The 22,649-nt window shown below is 43.5% G+C and overlaps 2 protein-coding genes across 4 annotated transcripts in view; one reads left to right on the plus strand and one right to left on the minus strand.

Moving 5' to 3' along the window:
• limch1b (LIM and calponin homology domains 1b) overlaps positions 1 to 296 on the minus strand; it is a 141,782-nt gene extending 141,486 nt beyond the window's left edge. Inside the window, exon 1 of one of the 2 annotated variants that reach the window (XM_079838755.1) lies at positions 6 to 296. In XM_079838755.1, the coding sequence (XP_079694881.1) occupies positions 6 to 122 (117 nt within the window). In that variant the 5' untranslated portion in view covers positions 123 to 296. The remainder of the gene's footprint in view (positions 1 to 5) is intronic. The other variant, XM_079838754.1, reaches the window with a different exon arrangement.
• The window catches only part of LOC307139697 (transmembrane O-methyltransferase homolog), a 17,210-nt gene extending 132 nt beyond the window's left edge, over positions 1 to 17,078 (plus strand). Inside the window, exons 1-4 of one of the 2 annotated variants that reach the window (XM_079838763.1) lie at positions 1 to 185; positions 12,521 to 12,794; positions 13,134 to 13,330; positions 14,951 to 17,078. The exon at positions 1 to 185 is cut by the window's left edge and continues 132 nt beyond it. In XM_079838763.1, the coding sequence (XP_079694889.1) occupies positions 12,539 to 12,794; positions 13,134 to 13,330; positions 14,951 to 15,238 (741 nt within the window). In that variant the 5' untranslated portion in view covers positions 1 to 185; positions 12,521 to 12,538 and the 3' untranslated portion in view covers positions 15,239 to 17,078. Of the gene's footprint in view, positions 186 to 4,817; positions 4,877 to 12,520; positions 12,795 to 13,133; positions 13,331 to 14,950 lie in introns of those variants that run through there. The other variant, XM_079838762.1, reaches the window with a different exon arrangement.
• The last annotated feature ends 5,571 nt before the right edge of the window (positions 17,079 to 22,649 follow it).

The following is a 22,649-nucleotide window of genomic DNA, read 5'->3' on the forward strand; positions in this document are numbered from 1 at the left end:
CGCACCTCTATCCATCTCTGCGCCTCGCGCACCGCGGGTTCTGGAGCCGGTTCGGTGTGAGGATGAGGATGAGGATGAGGAGGAAGATGAGTCCGTCCTGCATCCGAACCTCCACTCGCCATTTAGAGCTGGTGCTTTAATAAACCCCAGATCGATCAGTGCCGGAGAGACACGCAACTCGCCAGGTAAAGTTATTCCCGGACTCTCTCTCTCTCTGTGTGTGTGTGTGTGTGTGTGTGTGTGTGTGTGTGTGTGTGTGTGTGTGTGTGTGTGTGTGTGTGTGTGTGTGTCGTGACGCAGGGCTGCCGCACTCGCGCATGAGATGAGAGACGCGGTGCGCCTCAGACAGCCAATCAGAACGCAGCTTCGCATCCCAGCTCGGCACACCGGCCCAAACAGCCAATCAGAGTTGAGCATTACTCCCCAGCGAACACGCCCACTTTACACGCCCTGCTCCAGGGCCATCGTTTCATAAACTGTGTGTAATTTAATTTCATTTCCATTTAATTATAAAGTAAACTGTTGTAGCTTCTGTCTGGGATGCGGCGTCACAGGAAGGAAATACACATATCATTAAATATATGTTATAGTATCAGTGTTATTGTAATTAACAAACACTAAAATCATACAAAAATCTCTTTACTTGAAATAGATAAATGTTAACTGAAACAAAATAAAATATAAAAATATTGTCTTATTTCATTTAGTTTTATTACCTTGATGTAAAAACTGAAATACAAATTAATGAAAACTTTACAGACATTTAAAAAACAATAGCAAAAACAAACAAAAATAACAACAGAATTACTCAAACTTTAAACTACATTAAAATGAAAGTAGAATTATACCAGAAAGAGTCTGATTTTCATTGCATCAAACATTTATTCCATTATTCCATTATTTATTTTCTCTTTATTAAATGTGTCATCAGAGGAGGCAGTGACCCAAACCACACGTGTTTATTGTGTTATTGATGGCAATAAAGATAACTTTATAACAGTCAATAACCGTGTAGTGTTTGAACTGATGACGAAATCAACTCACGAGAGTGTGTTTGCTGACGTCATCAGATGAGTTGTGTTTGACCCTGCACTGCCCTCTAGTGGACATCACGAGCTATGGCCATGGCTTGATCTCTTATTAATCAGGCATTGGTTTATATAACACGTTCTCTGATTGTGTATTTAACGGCAATGTTTCTTAATGTCATTTGTCATTTCGTGCCTTTATTATGGATTATATTTTAAAAAAATCATTTTTTCAATTACAGTAACAATTAAAGCTGCAAGCAGCATTTATCGGGGTTCAAGCAGTTAAGGCCTTTAAGCACACAAGCATCAAAAGACATTAAGTTTTATTTAGCAAGCATTTAACAACTGCCATCATAGATGAAAAAGTCAATTTACAGCCTATACAGGCAGTTTACCATAGGAAATATATGGTTTTGAAGCGTTTTTACAGTTATAGCACCTTTTGCCTGAGTCTTCTTATAGTCTTGCCTGATCTTCACCACTTTTATTAGTAGTACTCAAAGTGTGCCCATACTGTATATATGTGGAGGGAGTTTGATTGACAGGCGATCTAACTAATCATAATCCGCCATTTTGTCCAACAAAGCAGTCAGGAAAGTTAGTAGATTAACATAGGAGGAATTAAATTTGAAAAACAAAGTGTACTGACGTCTTAGCACTTTAAAACAACATTCCTTTTATGTTCATTCATGTTTATTTTAATGATATAAATTAACTAGAAGGAAGAGATGATCGGTTCACAAGCAGCTTTAACTGAGCCTCGAGTCTACAGCAATCTATCAGACACATTAAAGAGTCACAAAATGGTATTTATTGTTTAAATGTCTCTAAAAATTGACTACATTTGAAAGGTGAGACTTTGTTTCATATCAAAAGTACTCGTCTGTCAGCACTTGTCTGTCTCCTCTCTGATGTATTTTTCACTGCGTGAGAACTTGGTGTGGTGTGAGAGTGGCGTCGCTTGTCAGACATAGCAACAGTAACTAAAGTGGGCGGGTCTTTGCAAACGGTCATTGACAGTATGGACGGGGATTCGCCAGTCCCAATTCAAAACAAATTTCATCACAATCCATCATTGTTCGTTTCAAACATGTGAGAGCATCAAAATGATCCATGGGTGAAATTGATTGGATTTAAAAAAAATGTTTTGTCATTTCCTATCATAATTTTAACATTTTGGCATTATTGTTTAGCTATTTACCTATGTTTACAAATTTCCTTTGTTTTTTTGTTGTTGTCTCGATCAGACTAACAGCTTTGAAGATAACCACAATTTTTTAAAGCTCTAAATGACACTTACAAAAACCATAAGGCAAAACCTGGCATGTTTGGTATTGTTGGACTCGGCAAAGATTCTTAGGAGGTCACTACTGTGAAAAAAACACGGGCTTGAAACTTCTAAGGCTCCTTCAAGGCATTGTGCCAATGACGTATACTGAGTTTTTTTGAGATACACCAATGTTCTCATAGACTATCATGGCACCCTGGACAATGACACCGCATGCCAATTTTCAGTAGACTAACGGTTGGGTGCGCTTATAGCTATTTTCATGATTTATTTCACTGTTATAGCGCCACCAAGTGGCCAATTGTCACGATTCTTTTCATGTCAACTCAGATTGAGCTTATGAACATGTGTCCCACGTTTTGCGAAAATATCCCTTTCCGTTCACAAGTCATAACCGTTTTATAGTGCCACCTAGTGGCCAATTGTTGCGATTTTTTCAAGTGATCTCAGAATAAGATCACGAAGATGTATCCCAAGTTTAGCAAAAAAATCTCTTTCCGTTCACAATTTATAACCATTTTAGTAAAAATGGCCCTGGTGCCATCAAAGATTTTGGTTCCCCTTATCGACCGTTAATTGAGATTTTGAATTTTTTGGATGATTATTGATTGTCCGACTCCAGAGAATAGTCTTGCAGTGGTTTGGTTCCAATCGGGCCAAAAACCTAGGAGAAGTCAGCAAAAATATGTTTTTAAAAAAAAATGCAATTTACTCGAAATTGGCACCTGAAGGGCGAGCAAATCGGAGATATCCATTTTGTCCGGCTTGAGCCACGGATTCCAACGATATAAGACACTTGATCCTGGGACAAACAGTCTAAGAGTTATGAGCAATTTTGAACTTTTGGTTGCTGTAGCGCCACCTATGGGCCATTCGGGGTCATACTCTGATAGGTTGTCCCCAAACTGAGGCCTACCATCTGGCCAGGTTTCAAGTCTCTAGGCCTTACGGTTTGGCCTGTACGATGCGTTTTACGAATCCTTACAATTACAATAGGGTTTCAGCATTTCATGCTTGAACCCCTAATAAGAATGAAGGCTTTTTGCCAGTTATAGCGCCACCTATGGTCCGATCTCCATGAAACTCTGCATGCTTCCTCACCATGTTCTGACACATATGCTCATAAATTTTTGTGAAGTTCTGAGTTTTCCTTTGGGATTTATAGGCTTTTGAGTGTATTTGGCCACGCCCCTTTTCTAAATGACCCTGTTATAGCCACTCAGATGCAAAAGTTGAACTTTTTTTTGATAATTATTGATCTAAAGAGTCCAGACAATTGTCCTAGACTGGTTTGGTTCCGATCGGGCGAAAAACCAGGGACTAGTTTGCAAAAGTAGGTTTTGGACAAAATTCGACATAGCAGAAAACAGACGGAGATAGCCCTTTTGTCCGGCTTGAGCCACGGATTCCAACGATATAAGACACTTGATCCTGGGACAATCGGTCTAAGAGTTATGAGCAATTTTGAACTTTTGGTTGCTGTAGCGCCACCTATGGGCCATTCGGGGTCATACTCTGATAGGTTGTCCCCAAACTGAGGCCCACCATCTGGCCAGGTTTCAAGTCTCTAGGCCTTACGGTTTGGCCTGCACGATGCGTTTTACGAATCCTTACAATTACAATAGGGTTTCAGCATTTCATGCTTGAACCCCTAATAAGAATGAAGGCTTTTTGCCAGTTATAGCGCCACCTACGGTCCGATCTCCATGAAACTCTGCATGCTTCCTCACCATGTTCTGACACATATGCTCATCAATTTTTGTGAAGTTCTGAGTTTTCCTTTGGGATTTATAGGCTTTTGAGTGTATTTGGCCACGCCCCTTTTCTAAATGACCCTGTTACAACCACTCAAATGCCAAAGTTCAACTTTTTTTTGATAATTATTGATCTAAAGAGTCCAGACAATTGTCCTAGACTGTTCCCTTCCACAGCGCTGTCAGGACAGACCAATCATGGTCATTTCCGGTTACTGAATGAGGATTATTTAAAAATACATTATAGAGATTGCCGAGGTGACTTTCTTTTATGTTAAATGTTATTGCCTGACAGTAAAAAACTTAAAAAATATTATGTGTTATATGTTTAATGTTACGAATGTCTAAGAAGAAAGCGTCCAGAGATTTGAATATTTTAGATGCCAAATATGATCATCCTCATGTGAGGGACCTAATATTTAAAAGGCACATATCTTTTATAAACACCCAGTATACACTGAAAAATGTATCATAAATCTAAATTGAATATATTTATTTATAGTCATCAACATTTTCATGTATGCTAATCTAATTTGATCTATTTAATAAATTTAGACCCCCTGTCACTCCCAGATTGAAACCCCTGACCATGACCAAACACAAATCTGGTCTAAAAGTGCTCTGTCCCTTTAAGGTTGCTCGAGCACGTGACCCTCGTGTGTGTGTCGAGTGTCAGGTGAGTCCGACATCCAGCAGGTGTGAGTGTCAGCCTCTGTTTATCTACACACACACACACACACACACACACACACACACACACACACACACACACACACTGAGAACGCTTCCTGTTCATGTCGCTGGTAAGTTCTGCACATGTTTGCTATTTTATTTTTACCCGTTTTTAATTATTATGATAAATCTGAAAATGAGACTTGACGTTTGTAATAGCAGTGAAGTTGTAAAAATTGTAGCCTATATTACGGTATATAGAAATAATACTAAGCGATTACTAGCGACCTTTTTCACACTAAAATGTTGACATGTATATTGTTTATGTATTGTGGCTATAGCCTATGAAACAGTGAGTATATTAATATTTTGGTTGTGAAATTAACAACATTAAGTCACAAGTACTCAACTTTTTTTGATCCCAGAATATTCTGTTAATTTTTGTGTAATAATAAGTAAATAATCACATATTTTGGGTGAACTGTCCCTTTAACTAAATGTTATATTCAGTATTAAATAAATTCTCCATATATATTTTCTAAAAGCATGCTATAGATCTTAGTGCAAACAATTCATGCATGTATTTGTTCATTTAAAAAAATGTACAAAATAATTTACTTTGTAACATTTAAAAATGCCATGACTGGATCTTCCGGTGAAATAACAGACTTCTCTTCACTATGAAATCAATACTGACAATTATGATTTTTTTAAATGAAATATTGCAGTGTTTTTCTCAATGATTTATCATTATTGTGTTAATAATCTTGAATCAGAATAACTTCATCTCTTCTGTTCTCTGATGACAAGGGCGGGGCCACCTGTCACTCAAATAAGATCCACCAATAGCAAACCACAACCATCCAATAAATTCCCCACAGAAACAATCAAGCCCCGCCCTACATTCTGTGTATAAAACAATATAACAATATAACAACCCGTATTTATGATGACGGAAATAGACCAAGTTCTATATTTAAACAACACCAAAACACAAGATAGTCCAGCCTAGAGCTACATCAAAACCATTTGCATTATTCCTACAAAAGCTCTTCAATTCCACCAACGACACAATAATAATAAAACCAATACAATCCAAATAGTGATACAAATATGTGTCTGTAGCATATTGAGATGTGCCAAAGACTGAGTGTACTTACCACTGGAATAGTTTAAGGCAGCTGAAGAAGTTTCGTTATGGAATACATGGATCCACAGAAATAATGTTTTTAGCAAGTTCTGTTATCTGTCAGGTTCTCTGGTGTTCAGTGATGTCTCTGTTCTCTGTCAGGTTCTCTGGTGTTCAGTGATGCCTCTGTTATCTGTCAGTTTCTCTGGTGTTCAGTGATGTCTCTGTTCTCTGTCAGGTTCTCTGGTGTTCAGTGATGTCTCTGTTCTCTGTCAGGTTCTCTGGTGTTCAGTGATGTCTCTGTTCTCTGTCAGGTTCTCTGGTGTTCAGTGTTGTCTCTGTTCTCTGTCAGGTTCTCTGGTGTTCAGTGATGCCTCTGTTATCTGTCAGTTTCTCTGGTGTTCAGTGATGTCTCTGTTCTCTGTCAGGTTCTCTGGTGTTCAGTGATGTCTCTGTTCTCTGTCAGGTTCTCTGGTGTTCAGTGATGTCTCTGTTCTCTGTCAGGTTCTCTGGTGTTCAGTGTTGTCTCTGTTCTCTGTCAGGTTCTCTGGTGTTCAGTGATGCCTCTGTTATCTGTCAGTTTCTCTGGTGTTCAGTGATGTCTCTGTTCTCTGTCAGGCTCTCTGGTGTTCAGTGATGTCTCTGTTCTCTGTCAGGTTCTCTGGTGTTCAGTGATGTCTCTGTTCTCTGTCAGGTTCTCTGGTGTTCAGTGATGCCTCTGTTATCTGTCAGTTTCTCTGGTGTTCAGTGATGTCTCTGTTCTCTGTCAGGTTCTCTGGTGTTCAGTGATGCCTCTGTTCTCTGTCAGGTTCTCTGGTGTTCAGTGATGTCTCTGTTCTCTGTCAGGTTCTCTGGTGTTCAGTGATGTCTCTGTTCTCTGTCAGGTTCTCTGGTGTTCAGTGATGTCTCTGTTCTCTGTCAGGTTCTCTGGTGTTCAGTGATGTCTCTGTTCTCTGTCAGTTTCTCTGGTGTTCAGTGATGTCTCTGTTATCTGTCAGTTTCTCTGGTGTTCAGTGATGTCTCTGTTCTCTGTCAGGTTCTCTGGTGTTCAGTGATGTCTCTGTTCTCTGTCAGTTTCTCTGGTGTTCAGTGATGTCTCTGTTCTCTGTCAGGTTCTCTGGTGTTCAGTGATGTCTGTTCTCTGTCAGGTTCTCTGGTGTTCAGTGATGTCTCTGTTCTCTGTCAGGTTCTCTGGTGTTCAGTGATGTCTCTGTTCTCTGTCAGGTTCTCTGGTGTTCAGTGATGTCTGTTCTCTGTCAGGTTCTCTGGTGTTCAGTGATGTCTGTTCTCTGTCAGGTTCTCTGGTGTTCAGTGATGTCTCTGTTCTCTGTCAGGTTCTCTGGTGTTCAGTGATGTCTGTTCTCTGTCAGGTTCTCTGGTGTTCAGTGATGTCTCTGTTCTCTGTCAGGTTCTCTGGTGTTCAGTGATGTCTCTGTTCTCTGTCAGGTCCTCTGGTGTTCAGTGATGCCTCTGTTCTCTGTCAGGTTCTCTGGTGTTCAGTGATGTCTCTGTTCTCTGTCAGGTTCTCTGGTGTTCAGTGATGTCTGTTCTCTGTCAGGTTCTCTGGTGTTCAGTGATGTCTCTGTTCTCTGTCAGGTTCTCTGGTGTTCAGTGATGTCTCTGTTCTCTGTCAGGTTCTCTGGTGTTCAGTGATGTCTCTGTTCTCTGTCAGGTTCTCTGGTGTTCAGTGATGTCTCTGTTCTCTGTCAGTTTCTCTGGTGTTCAGTGATGTCTCTGTTCTCTGTCAGGTTCTCTGGTGTTCAGTGATGTCTGTTCTCTGTCAGGTTCTCTGGTGTTCAGTGATGTCTCTGTTCTCTGTCAGGTTCTCTGGTGTTCAGTGATGTCTCTGTTCTCTGTCAGGTTCTCTGGTGTTCAGTGATGTCTGTTCTCTGTCAGGTTCTCTGGTGTTCAGTGATGTCTGTTCTCTGTCAGGTTCTCTGGTGTTCAGTGATGTCTCTGTTCTCTGTCAGGTTCTCTGGTGTTCAGTGATGTCTGTTCTCTGTCAGGTTCTCTGGTGTTCAGTGATGTCTCTGTTCTCTGTCAGGTTCTCTGGTGTTCAGTGATGTCTCTGTTCTCTGTCAGGTTCTCTGGTGTTCAGTGATGTCTCTGTTCTCTGTCAGGTCCTCTGGTGTTCAGTGATGCCTCTGTTCTCTGTCAGGTTCTCTGGTGTTCAGTGATGTCTGTTCTCTGTCAGGTTCTCTGGTGTTCAGTGATGTCTCTGTTCTCTGTCAGGTTCTCTGGTGTTCAGTGATGTCTGTTCTCTGTCAGGTTCTCTGGTGTTCAGTGATGTCTGTTCTCTGTCAGGTTCTCTGGTGTTCAGTGATGTCTCTGTTCTCTGTCAGTTTCTCTGGTGTTCAGTGATGCCTCTGTTCTCTGTCAGGTTCTCTGGTGTTCAGTGATGTCTCTGTTCTCTGTCAGGTTCTCTGGTGTTCAGTGATGTCTCTGTTCTCTGTCAGGTTCTCTGGTGTTCAGTGATGTCTCTGTTCTCTGTCAGGTTCTCTGGTGTTCAGTGATGTCTCTGTTCTCTGACAGGTTCTCTGGTGTTCAGTGATGTCTCTGTTCTCTGTCAGTTTCTCTGGTGTTCAGTGATGCCTCTGTTCTCTGTCAGGTTCTCTGGTGTTCAGTGATGCCTCTGTTCTCTGACAGGTTCTCTGGTGTTCAGTGATGTCTCTGTTCTCTGTCAGGTTCTCTGGTGTTCAGTGTTGTCTCTGTTCTCTGTCAGGTCCTCTGGTGTTCAGTGATGCCTCTGTTCTCTGTCAGGTTCTCTGGTGTTCAGTGATGTCTCTGTTCTCTGTCAGGTTCTCTGGTGTTCAGTGATGTCTCTGTTCTCTGTCAGGTTCTCTGGTGTTCAGTGTTGTCTCTGTTCTCTGTCAGGTTCTCTGGTGTTCAGTGATGTCTGTTCTCTGTCAGGTTCTCTGGTGTTCAGTGATGTCTCTGTTCTCTGTCAGGTTCTCTGGTGTTCAGTGATGTCTCTGTTCTCTGTCAGGTTCTCTGGTGTTCAGTGATGCCTCTGTTCTCTGTCAGGTTCTCTGGTGTTCAGTGATGTCTCTGTTCTCTGTCAGGTTCTCTGGTGTTCAGTGATGTCTCTGTTCTCTGTCAGGTTCTCTGGTGTTCAGTGATGTCTCTGTTCTCTGTCAGGTTCTCTGGTGTTCAGTGTTGTCTCTGTTCTCTGTCAGGTTCTCTGGTGTTCAGTGATGTCTGTTCTTTGTCAGGTTCTCTGGTGTTCAGTGATGTCTCTGTTCTCTGTCAGGTTCTCTGGTGTTCAGTGTTGTCTCTGTTCTCTGTCAGGTTCTCTGGTGTTCAGTGATGTCTGTTCTCTGTCAGGTTCTCTGGTGTTCAGTGATGTCTGTTCTCTGTCAGGTTCTCTGGTGTTCAGTGATGTCTCTGTTCTCTGTCAGGTTCTCTGGTGTTCAGTGTTGTCTCTGTTCTCTGTCAGGTTCTCTGGTGTTCAGTGATGTCTGTTCTCTGTCAGGTTCTCTGGTGTTCAGTGATGTCTCTGTTCTCTGTCAGGTTCTCTGGTGTTCAGTGATGTCTCTGTTCTCTGTCAGTTTCTCTGGTGTTCAGTGATGCCTCTGTTCTCTGTCAGGTTCTCTGGTGTTCAGTGATGTCTCTGTTCTCTGTCAGGTTCTCTGGTGTTCAGTGATGTCTGTTCTCTGTCAGGTTCTCTGGTGTTCTGTGATGTCTCTGTTCTCTGTCAGGTTCTCTGGTGTTCAGTGATGTCTCTGTTCTCTGTCAGGTTCTCTGGTGTTCAGTGATGTCTCTGTTCTCTGTCAGGTTCTCTGGTGTTCAGTGATGTCTCTGTTCTCTGTCAGGTTCTCTGGTGTTCAGTGATGTCTGTTCTCTGTCAGGTTCTCTGGTGTTCAGTGATGTCTGTTCTCTGTCAGGTTCTCTGGTGTTCAGTGATGCCTCTGTTCTCTGTCAGGTTCTCTGGTGTTCAGTGATGTCTCTGTTCTCTGTCAGGTTCTCTGGTGTTCAGTGATGTCTCTGTTCTCTGTCAGGTTCTCTGGTGTTCAGTGATGTCTCTGTTCTCTGTCAGGTTCTCTGGTGTTCAGTGATGTCTGTTCTCTGTCAGGTTCTCTGGTGTTCAGTGATGTCTCTGTTCTCTGTCAGGTTCTCTGGTGTTCAGTGATGTCTCTGTTATCTGTCAGTTTCTCTGGTGTTCAGTGATGTCTCTGTTCTCTGTCAGGTTCTCTGGTGTTCAGTGATGTCTGTTCTCTGTCAGGTTCTCTGGTGTTCAGTGATGTCTGTTCTCTGTCAGGTTCTCTGGTGTTCAGTGATGTCTGTTCTCTGTCAGGCTCTCTGGTGTTCAGTGATGTCTCTGTTCTCTGTCAGTTTCTCTGGTGTTCAGTGATGCCTCTGTTCTCTGTCAGGTTCTCTGGTGTTCAGTGATGTCTCTGTTCTCTGTCAGGTTCTCTGGTGTTCAGTGATGTCTCTGTTCTCTGTCAGGTTCTCTGGTGTTCAGTGATGTCTCTGTTCTCTGTCAGTTTCTCTGGTGTTCAGTGATGCCTCTGTTCTCTGTCAGGTTCTCTGGTGTTCAGTGATGCCTCTGTTCTCTGTCAGGTTCTCTGGTGTTCAGTGATGTCTCTGTTCTCTGTCAGTTTCTCTGGTGTTCAGTGATGCCTCTGTTCTCTGTCAGGTTCTCTGGTGTTCAGTGATGTCTGTTCTCTGTCAGGTTCTCTGGTGTTCAGTGATGTCTCTGTTCTCTGTCAGTTTCTCTGGTGTTCAGTGATGCCTCTGTTCTCTGTCAGGTTCTCTGGTGTTCAGTGATGTCTCTGTTCTCTGTCAGGTTCTCTGGTGTTCAGTGATGTCTCTGTTCTCTGTCAGTTTCTCTGGTGTTCAGTGATGCCTCTGTTCTCTGTCAGGTTCTCTGGTGTTCAGTGATGCCTCTGTTCTCTGTCAGGTTCTCTGGTGTTCAGTGATGTCTCTATTCTCTGTCAGGTTCTCTGGTGTTCAGTGATGTCTCTGTTCTCTGTCAGGTTCTCTGGTGTTCAGTGATGTCTCTGTTCTCTGTCAGGTTCTCTGGTGTTCAGTGATGTCTCTGTTATCTGTCAGTTTCTCTGCTGTTCAGTGATGTCTGTTCTCTGTCAGGTTCTCTGGTGTTCAGTGATGTCTCTGTTCTCTGTCAGGTTCTCTGGTGTTCAGTGATGTCTCTGTTCTCTGTCAGGTTCTCTGGTGTTCAGTGATGTCTCTGTTCTCTGTCAGGTTCTCTGGTGTTCAGTGATGTCTGTTCTCTGTCAGGTTCTCTGGTGTTCAGTGATGTCTGTTCTCTGTCAGGTTCTCTGGTGTTCAGTGATGTCTGTTCTCTGTAAGGTTCTCTGGTGTTCAGTGATGTCTGTTCTCTGTCAGGTTCTCTGGTGTTCAGTGATGTCTGTTCTCTGTAAGGTTCTCTGGTGTTCAGTGATGTCTTTTCTCTGTCAGGTTCTCTGGTGTTCAGTGATGTCTCTGTTCTCTGTCAGGTTCTCTGGTGTTCAGTGATGTCTGTTCTCTGTCAGGTTCTCTGGTGTTCAGTGATGTCTCTGTTCTCTGTCAGGTTCTCTGGTGTTCAGTGATGTCTCTGTTCTCTGTCAGGTTCTCTGGTGTTCAGTGATGTCTGTTCTCTGTAAGGTTCTCTGGTGTTCAGTGATGTCTCTGTTCTCTGTCAGGTTCTCTGGTGTTCAGTGATGTCTGTTCTCTGTCAGGTTCTCTGGTGTTCAGTGATGTCTGTTCTCTGTCAGGTTCTCTGGTGTTCAGTGATGTCTGTTCTCTGTCAGGTTCTCTGGTGTTCAGTGATGTCTGTTCTCTGTCAGGTTCTCTGGTGTTCAGTGATGTCTCTGTTCTCTGTCAGGTTCTCTGGTGTTCAGTGATGTCTGTTCTCTGTCAGGTTCTCTGGTGTTCAGTGATGTCTGTTCTCTGTAAGGTTCTCTGGTGTTCAGTGATGTCTTTTCTCTGTCAGGTTCTCTGGTGTTCAGTGATGTCTCTGTTCTCTGTCAGGTTCTCTGGTGTTCAGTGATGTCTCTGTTCTCTGTAAGGTTCTCTGGTGTTCAGTGATGTCTCTGTTCTCTGTCAGGTTCTCTGGTGTTCAGTGATGTCTCTGTTCTCTGACAGGTTCTCTGGTGTTCAGTGATGTCTGTTCTCTGTCAGGTTCTCTGGTGTTCAGTGATGTCTGTTCTCTGTCAGGTTCTCTGGTGTTCAGTGATGTCTCTGTTCTCTGTCAGGTTCTCTGGTGTTCAGTGATGTCTGTTCTCTGTCAGGTCCTCTGGTGTTCAGTGATGTCTCTGTTCTCTGTCAGGTTCTCTGGTGTTCAGTGATGTCTGTTCTCTGTCAGGTTCTCTGGTGTTTAGTGATGTCTCTGTTCTCTGTCAGGTTCTCTGGTGTTCAGTGATGTCTCTGTTCTCTGTCAGGTTCTCTGGTGTTCAGTGATGTCTCTGTTCTCTGTCAGGTTCTCTGGTGTTCAGTGATGTCTCTGTTCTCTGTCAGGTTCTATGGTGTTCAGTGATGTCTCTGTTCTCTGTCAGGTTCTCTGGTGTTCAGTGATGTCTCTGTTCTCTGTCAGGTTCTCTGGTGTTCAGTGATGTCTCTGTTCTCTGTCAGGTTCTCTGGTGTTCAGTGATGTCTCTGTTCTCTGTCAGGTTCTCTGGTGTTCAGTGATGACTCTGTTCTCTGACAGGTTCTCTGGTGTTCAGTGATGTCTCTGCTGGTGTTCTCTGTGCCTCTGCTCCCGGTTGTGGTTGTGATGACGGCTCTTTACCACTCTCCGCTGTTGGCTCTGTGCCGTCAGGTGTATTCTGCCGTACTGAAGCTTTCGCACAGGAAGGTTTGTGTCAGCTCCACTCACGCCTATGTCTTCTCCAACTGCACCCACGGACAGGCTCAGAGCGTCCTGCTGACCTTTGACCTGTATTCCAGCACACACGCCTCCTTCAACATTGGCCCTCAGAAAGGTCAGACTCTGGAGTTTGTTATCCTGATGTGTGTCTCCCTAAAGACTTTTACGAATAACACCTCATGGATGTACTTTTCACTTTTCATATTCATCTTCTTTCTTTGCTTTTCTATGAATTCGCTGACCCTCAAACACTGTCTTTCTAATCTATCTTTCTAATGTACATTTAAGACTTCTTTATGTAAATGACTATTTATTTGACTGTTTCTGAAGCTTAGCTTCCATACATGTTCTTGGTTGTGAATGTTAGAGTATGTCTACATAGTAAAAATGCTTAATCAAGTAATACCCTGCGAATATTCTGCTCTGTAGTAACGTGTTCTCTTGTGGTTGTCAGGTGAGTTTCTGGATGAGATTGTGAAGCGTGAAGCCCCGCGGAGGGTTTTGGAGTTGGGCACACACTGTGGCTATGCTTCAGTCCGGATTCTACGTCTGCTCCCTCCGTCTGGAAAACTGCTGACGGTAGAGCGGGATCCTCTGACAGCAGATCGAGGCGAGGAGATCATACTAGTGGCAGGATTCAAAAACCAGCAGGTATTACATTACTGAAGAAGAATGAATGATCTTTGACCAGTAGCTGCTTGGCAAGTGTAAACATGTGTTTTAATATTTAAAAATGTTGTGTTTTAGTTATTTCCAGTTTATTTAGATTATTAGTAAAGCTTTATTTTAAGGTGACGTAGTTACATGTTACTACATGTACTTAATATAGTAATAACAGTAAATTATGCATAGTTACAACTAACCCTAAACCAAACTCTGACTCTAACCATAACCCTATAGTAAGTACATGAAACCCTTATCTCTCTTTGGGGATTGGCCCTTGGATGAAATCGCCTTGCTTTGAGCCACAACTGGAATGGTCTCATGTGCAAAAGGCCCATAGGGATCACCGTGGAAGCAGATGCCATGAGACCTAACATCTGTAGATACTGATGAATAGTAAGAACTTGACCTAGCCTGACTTTGCTCAGGGTGTTCTGGATGGTCTCGACTCAAGTGGGAGACAATTGAGTCATCATGATCGAATCCCATATGACCTCTAAGTATGACGTTCTCTGAGTAGGAGAGAGAACACTTTTGCCCTCAACCCCAGAGAAACTAGATGAGCTAGAATGCTAGCTCTTGGGACTGTGCTAGTATCAGCCAGTCATCTATGTAATTCAAAATGCAGATGCCCTGAAGTCGCAAGGGAGCCAGCGCTGCATCTGTGTGTATGTGCGGGGTGATAAGACTAGGCTAAGCTGAAGAATTTGACTTTGGTAAGCTTCTTGAAAGCAAATCTCAGCACAACTTCCTGTGTTGTGGCAATATTTCTATGTAAAAATATGCGTCTTTGAGATCGACTGTGATGAACCAAACGCAATGTTGAATTTGCGACACAATCATCTTGATAGTTTGCATCTTGAATTTGAGCGTTCTGACAGAACGGTTCAAGCCTCGAAGATCCAAAATTGGATGCAGTCCCCAATCTTTTTTCTTTTCTCAAAGTGATTGTAGTAACCCGCCTCTCTCTGGGAGAGGAACATGTTCTATGGCCCCTTTGTCCAGAAGAGATTGCAGCTCTTGTGACAGTAAATATGCCTGCTCCGGTTTCACGGTAGTGGGAACCACACCATTGAAACAGTGGGCGACAAGCAAACTGGATTCTGTAAACTTTGTCCACTGTCATTAGAACCAAAGTAAAGATGCCCGGCAGTAGCTTCCATGCTGCCATGTTCTCTGAAATGGCTACCCATTTAGATTCTTCCCGTTGAGGAGGTGCTGGGTGTCCAATGTGTCAGGGTGTTCACCTCCTCCCTGTAGGCCAGCTCATCATGGTCAAAGATCAGTCCTACTACAGTCGTATCATCAGCAAATGTGCCGATTACATTTGAGCTGTGTGTGACCATGCAGTCACGGAATGACCCAATTGTAATTGAAATCTATATAAAGTGCAATAAAATAAACACATACATTTACATTTCCACATGTCTGAAAGAAGACAAATTATGGAAAGAAAACAAGCCCAAAATCTCAAGATTGACCAGTGCCTGAAACACAATTGTTTGTCTGTAGTGTATTTCCTTAATTCAACTAATTAAAGAAATATCTTGTTCATCATCATATTGCTGATGCTAAACTACACTCATGGTAAACTGAGCTCAGTTTCAGGTGCTGACATGCTCCTCGGCTGAGGCCATCTCTTCTTTACCCTCTCACACTGGGAATGATCGTCTGGATCTGGTTCTAATGGATCATGACCCTGAGCTTTACCTTCAAGACCTGCTGGCCTTACAGAGAGGGAATCTGCTCTCTACCTCCTGTGTTGTGTTGATCAACAGAGCTCTGACGCCTGGAGCTCGAGACCTTCTGGAGTATGTGACGGCCAGACCGCAGAGCTTCAGTGTGGGCAGACACCTCGATGGACTGATGGAGATACTCGTCCATACGGCTGTCTGACCTCAGGCGTCTGAGAGCTGCAGGAATGAGTCCTGAAACCCAGAACTGAGAGAGCATTTGACCACTTCTGGCTCCATCGTCCTGAAGTCAATGGGTTTGGGTTAAATCCCTGAAATATGGTGTGGTTAAAATGCTTGTTTATTTATTTAATTTTGTCTTCTGATATGATCTTGCAGATTTCTTCCAAGTCGGGTCTCAGGACTAAAAAGTAGTGATGTTAATTCTGTTCAACTAATGTTTATTGCCCTATTGTTGAACTTTACAGTGTATTTACCTATTTGTCTGTTCATTATATACATACAATTAATAAATAAAAATCGACTTGCTACCATTTTGTCAAGAAAGTATAACTACAATTAATAATTTATGTGGAGACTGAAATTTTACTTATAGAGATAAATGGGAATATTTGAAATATAACCCAGATAGCAAGCAATTACTGAAACATGTTGAGTCAATGTTGAGACGTCAACACTAATTGCATTGAATTAATGTTGAATGCTGAAACAATGGTGAGATTTCAACAAAAAAGTCAATGAAAATGTCATTGAATCAACATTGAAATGAACGAAAAGAATAATATTGTTTGATCAATGTTACAAATGGATAAACAGCTTGAATATCTGATTTCTACATGGGCGGGAATAAAATGCCCCTTTCCACCGATTGGTCAACCAAACACCAAACCTTGTCATCATCAGGGAGCGCCTCGGGCGTGACCAATCCTGTAAGCACCAATTACACCACATCAGTTGACAGACCAATCACAACAGTGTCCCCTCATAAATATTGCTATAAGCGGCCCCTACTTCACTCCTTATTCTCCCGAGGGAATATTCACTGTCAAAGTGAATATTTTTTCTTCTGCTGTCTTTTCTAGTGGGAACTAACGCGTTGAGTTGAGTTCTGTGATTTCGCCCAAAGACTCTAATCTTCTATGCATTGTGTGTCGGGGAGTTAGACACACGCAGGCCGTGCTCACTGATCCCAAGTGCTGCCCACACTGCTCTCTTTTCCCTTTAAGGGTATTAGAGCGTAGAATGTGAGTCGTGGCCGCAAATAAGGAGGATCCAAGCTTTTCTGCACCATTCATGGAGAAACACGGACCTGCTCAGCAAACCCAGTAAAGCTGGGGAGTTAATAGACGAAATCTATATGATGGGAAGAGGCTGCTGTGCTCTGAGCTTCTCCGAAAAAATGGAAGAACTGGTGTATGCTGGAACCAAACATCATACTCAGATATCCAGCAAAAAGCATCGAGCCCCACAACCACCAAAGCCTGTGGGCCCAGACTCAAAACAAATCTGTTTAGCTGTGCATTTACTGAATGAGCTCTGTGCCACTGTACGTCCGACTGATTTGCTCTTATCTATGTATCATCTTTTTATTCTTTTAATTCTCTTAATAAAAGTTTTAATTTAACCTTGTTTTTATTTTTTGTTACAAGTTATTTTTATTTTTGGTTTGTGCTGTCTTGTTGGGAGAGAATCTGGACGTGAGATGGTGAGTTTACGTACAAGCCATCAGAGGCAGACGTGGGTGATAACTCCACTCCATTAAGGGGTTGGAGGGACACTGGAAGCCATCGGTGGCAGAGGCAAAAATATATGTTTTAGCAAATGGAATTTGTGTAATGACAGTAGTTTAGTTGAGCTTTTATGACCAAATAAGGCATCAATGCTGTGCTGGGTGTAACTCGTGCTTGCTATAAATTGAGAAGCTTATGACTGTTCAAGGCCGAACCTTGTGGTGAAGACTTTTAGTTTTTATGTTGATTTTTTTATTCTGAAACTTTGCTATTAAAATAAAGCCTTGAATGAGGTGATTTGTCTCCCTCTCTAAACAAGTGTCAGAGTAATTTTTATTCATGTCTATTATCTGAACCTGAATATTAAAATGCATCAAGTTAGGGTCTATGACGAAGCTGGATGTGAAATAAAAGATATTCCGACAAGGAGTTGGGATACCCAGGGAGAAAATGACCCGTGGGAATAATCAAAAAGGGGCTTAATAGTTCCTGAGTTCCACCCCGAAGAGAGGAGGACGAATAAACTCTTGAACCAAGTGCTCCGCCACCTGATAACCCGAAGCCCCAAGTGATGAATCCTCATCAGAGGACGAGGGACCACTCAGGATATATTTTGGTAAGGGACCAAATTTAATTATCCTGAAGCAAGGGCGTTTAAAGAGGGAGGAAGAAGCAGATGTATTTGTCAATGCGGCTGTGGCAAGCAGGGGTGAGGGACTGAGAGAACGGGCGAGGCCAGTCGGGAGTGATAATGTCTCACGGAGGAGCTCGGACACATAAAAAGAGGAGCGACGACAGTGAAGGACGAGAGAGGACCAGGCCTGGACCTTATGTTGTGTTTTATTATTGTGTGTGTGTGGCAGTCGTCCGTGAGGGGCTGCCACTTTTACTTTCAGTTTATTTGTTTTGTTTATTAAAGTCTTGTTGAACGTTCCCCGGTTCCCGCCTCCTCCTTCCCTTCTCCGTTACAGCGGCCAATAACCATCTCAGCCACGGGGCTCGGTCGCCACAGACCTCTAAAAGCAGGCAGGACAGGATTCCAGAGAGAATCTGACAAACTAATACAACAATTCCAGAGAGAATCAGACAAACTAATACAACGCAGAAAGACCCCCTCAAGACCAGAGATATAAACGGAGGGGGGGGGGGGGTAAAACTGTAATACATGTTCAGGGCATGAAAAAGGTGAAGGCCATGACTTGAGCGAGGAGTTAAAAGCCTTAATGATCCTAGACACATTAATAAATAAGATCAGTGTCTCTGCCAAAGTCAACAAATATCACACAGTGGCTATGCCAATAATTTCAGGAGGGGAGTTTGGATTTAATTAAGTCAAAATAGGGGCATCCATTATAGCAGAACAAAGACAATATACTGTATATCTGAGCATTAGCAATCAAATCAAATCAAATCACTTTATTGTGTCACAACCATATACACAAGTGCAACAGTAGGTGAAATTCTTAGGTGCAGTTCCAAGCAAGATAGCAGTCATGACATGACCTGAGATGTACGATATTTTAAAGCAACATCAGACTACACATCTGATGCGCACACAATTACTCACAGCACAGTATACACTACAGTAAACAATAAATAATTTACACAATGTGAGTGCAGTTCTCACAGCACAACAGACACAGAGATAACTTAATATACAATAAAACAGAAACAAATATACTCTGTGCATAAAATGTAAGAGATCATGTAAAAATATATAACTTTTTACCATGCACATTGTAGACTTTATATCATATGATACATTTATGTGCTATACTTGACAATCACATTTATGATTAGAAACATTTGAATCATTACGGATGAGTTCAATCAAAGATTATTATATTTGTAGGCCTGATACTGAAGAGCCTGAAGATTTCTGCTGACAGACTCATCTGAGCTCTTCCTCTGTTCCTCCTTTACATAAAACAAAACCATCATTTGGCTGAACACTAAACCAACATTAATCCTCAATATCACATGTTTCTGATACGCATGCTAACACACACGCTGCTTTATTTAACTAGTCTGAGTCTCTTCCAGCTGTATGAAACACATTTACACATTAATCACACATTTATTTCTCCTCATAGACACAGTAGTGAGGCTCTTCTGTGATCACCTGATGCTTTCTGATCCTCTCATGACCATAGAGATTTAAACCATGATCTAATCGATCTATCAGGGACGTTTGGTGATTGATCTTCATCTAGTCTGTAAGGAGGAAACAGAAGAGAAAACAATCAGTGTTCAGTGGAACAAAGTGCAAATTAGTTATATTTCAGTGACTGTTTTCAGAGTAAAAAGAAGTGACATTAATTCCTGTAATCAGATTAATTACTGACTTTACATTATCCTGCAGAGATATTCCTCAAACAATATTTGTGCATTAAATACTCTAGATGTAAACCATGAATGGCGTTCATATGTGTGTGTGTGTGTGTGTGTGTGTGTGTGTGTGTGTGTGTGTGTGTGTGTGTGTGTGTGTGTGTGTTGGTGTGACTGCAGAAGGACCTGCGACTCCTATTGAGTCACTGTAAAGGAGAAACACATGCTAATGAGTGTACGGCGTATGGAATAAACCACAGCGAGCAAACACAAATGTTATCTTCAGCTCAAACCTGTCAGTTAAACTTCCACTAGTTAAAGCCGTTTGCCCTCTAGTTTACACATGTTTGTAGGGCTCTTAGTAAATCACTGACAGTAAAGTGAGTGTAAAGTAGTGTGACGTGTTGCTTGTCACAGTAAAAACACACTCGAGACAGAGACATTTCTCATGTGAGGCTGGACGGCTGTGAGCTGAAGCTGAACTGATTTTAGCAGCGTTTTCCTACAATCTGACCAAGTCTATTTTCAAACTGAAATGATTCTCTATTACTGACACAGTTAATAAAGCAGGTGTTGCTGTGTAAAGCTGTGACTGTGTGCTTTTGTTCTCTTTCCTCCTTTGTGTTAAACATTTTAATCAACTTTACATTTTGTTCTCACACAAACCCTTTGTTGCAATAAAGCTGAATAATAATTTCCTCTCATGAATATTTGAAAGGTTTGTTCTCATATCAGAGGTAAATGAAGCTCTCTTTAATTTCACAGTGATGTTTCCTCACCTCAGGACACAGTTTGAGTCTCGTAGCTCGTCTCTGAGCCGCCGCTTTGAGTCTCTGATCTTATTGTCTCTCAGATCAAGCTCTTTTAAAAACTGCAGTGCTTTTGAGTTAGTCAAAGACTGAGTTAAAGAAGAAACATCTGTAATGCCACAGTCCTGTAGACTAGAAAGACACAAACAGAGGAAGAGAGATTATCTCACAAACAAATCATTAAGATGAAGAATTTTACACAAATATAATGTATAACACAGACAGACGTACAGCGCGTTCTCTCTTCTGTCTTGTCGTGTGTGTGTGTGTGTGTGATGGGTAGGTTTAGGGGCAGTGTGTGTGTGTGTGTGTGTGATGGGTAGGTTTAGGGGCAGGGGCAGTGTGTGTGTGTGTGTGTGTGTGTGTGTGTGTGTGATGGGTAGGTTTTGGGGCAGGGGCAGTGTGTGTGTGTGTGTGTGTGTGTGTGTGTGTGTGTGTGTGTGTGTGTGATGGGTAGGTTTTGGGGCAGGGGCAGTGTGTGTGTGTGTGTGTGTGATGGGTAGGTTTAGGGGCAGGGGCAGTGTGTGTGTGTGTGTGTGTGTGTGTGTGATGGGTAGGTTTAGGGGCAGGGGCAGGGGCAGTGTGTGTGTGTGTGTGTGTGTGTGTGTGATGTGTAGGTTTAGGGGCAGTGTGTGTGTGTGTGTGTGTGATGGGTAGGTTTAGGGGCAGGGGCAGTGTGTGTGTGTGTGTGTGTGTGTGTGTGTGTGTGTGTGTGTGTGTGTGTGTGTGTGTGTTGGGTAGGTTTAGGGGCAGGGGCAGTGTGTGTATGTGTGTGTGTGTGTGTGTGTGTGTGTGTGTGTGTGTGTGTGTGTGTGTGTGTGTGTGTGATGGGTAGGTTTAGGGGCAGGGGCAGTGTGTGTGTGTGTGTGTGTGTGTGTGTGTGATGGGTAGGTTTAGGGGCAGTGTGTGTGTGTGTGTGTGTGATGGGTAGGTTTAGGGGCAGGGGCAGTGTGTGTGTGTGTGTGTGTGTGTGTGTGTGTGTGTGTGTGTGTGATGGGTAGGTTTAGGGGCAGGGGCAGGGGCAGTGTGTGTGTGTGTGTGTGTGTGTGTGTGTGTGATGTGTAGGTTTAGGGGCAGTGTGTGTGTGTGTGTGTGATGGGTAGGTTTAGGGGCAGGGGCAGTGTGTGTGTGTGTGTGTGTGTGTGTGTGTGTGTGTGTGTGTGTGTGTGTTGGGTAGGTTTAGGGGCAGGGGCAGTGTGTGTATGTGTGTGTGTGTGTGTGTGTGTGTGTGTGTGTGTGTGTGTGTGATGGGTAGGTTTAGGGGCAGGGGCAGTGTGTGTGTGTGTGTGTGTGTGTGTGTGTGTGTGTGTGTGTGTGTGTGTGTGTGTGTGTGTGTGTGTGTGTGTGTGTGTGTGATGGGTAGGTTTAGGGGCAGTGTGTGTGTGTGTGTGTGATGGGTAGGTTTAGGGGCAGGGGCAGTGTGTGTGTGTGTGTGTGTGTGTGTGTGTGTGTGTGTGTGTGTGTGTGTGTGTGTGTGTGTGTGTGTGTGTGTGTGTGTGTGTGTGTGTGTGTGATGGGTAGGTTTAGGGGCAGGGGCAGTGTGTGTGTGTGTGTGTGTGTGTGTGTGTGTGTGTGATGGGTAGGTTTAGGGGCAGTGTGTGTGTGTGTGTGTGATGGGTAGGTTTAGGGGCAGGGGCAGTGTGTGTGTGTGTGTGTGTGTGTGTGTGTGTGATGGGTAGGTTTAGGGGCAGGGGCAGTGTGTGTGTGTGTGTGTGTGTGTGTGTGTGTGTGTGATGGGTAGGTTTAGGGGCAGTGTGTGTGTGTGTGTGTGTGTGTGTGTGTGTGTGTGTGTGTGTGTGTGTGTGTGTGTGTGATGGGTAGGTTTAGGGGCAGTGTGTGTGATGGGTAGGTTTAGGGGCAGGGGCAGTGTGTGTGTGTGTGTGTGTGTGTGTGATGGGTAGGTTTAGGGGCAGGGGCAGTGTGTGTGTGTGTGTGTGTGTGTGTGTGTGTGTGTGTGTGTGTGTGTGATGGGTAGGTTTAGGGGCAGGGGCAGTGTGTGTGTGTGTGTGTGTGTGTGTGTGTGTGTGTGATGGGTAGGTTTAGGGGCAGGGGCAGTGTGTGTGTGTGTGTGTGTGTGTGTGTGTGATGGGTAGGTTTTGGGGCAGGGGCAGTGTGTGTGTGTGTGTGTGTGTGTGTGTGTGTGTGTGTGTGTGTGTGTGTGTGATGGGTAGGTTTTGGGGCAGGGGCAGTGTGTGTGTGTGTGTGTGTGTGTGTGTGTGTGTGATGGGTAGGTTTTGGGGCAGGGGCAGTGTGTGTGTGTGTGTGTGTGATGGGTAGGTTTAGGGGCAGGGGCAGTGTGTGTGTGTGTGTGTGTGTGTGATGGGTAGGTTTAGGGGCAGGGGCAGGGGCAGTGTGTGTGTGTGTGTGTGTGTGTGATGTGTAGGTTTAGGGGCAGTGTGTGTGTGTGTGTGTGATGGGTAGGTTTAGGGGCAGGGGCAGTGTGTGTGTGTGTGTGTGTGTGTGTGTGTGTGTGTGTGTGTGTGTGTGTGTGTGTGTGTGTGTTGGGTAGGTTTAGGGGCAGGGGCAGTGTGTGTATGTGTGTGTGTGTGTGTGTGTGTGTGTGTGTGTGTGTGTGTGTGTGATGGGTAGGTTTAGGGGCAGGGGCAGTGTGTGTGTGTGTGTGTGTGTGTGTGTGTGTGTGTGTGTGTGTGATGGGTAGGTTTAGGGGCAGTGTGTGTGTGTGTGTGTGATGGGTAGGTTTAGGGGCAGGGGCAGTGTGTGTGTGTGTGTGTGTGTGTGTGTGTGT

The sequence above is a fragment of the Gobio gobio genome (genome assembly GCF_949357685.1).
Source record: "Gobio gobio genome assembly, chromosome: 16".
NCBI lineage: Eukaryota > Metazoa > Chordata > Actinopteri > Cypriniformes > Gobionidae > Gobio > Gobio gobio.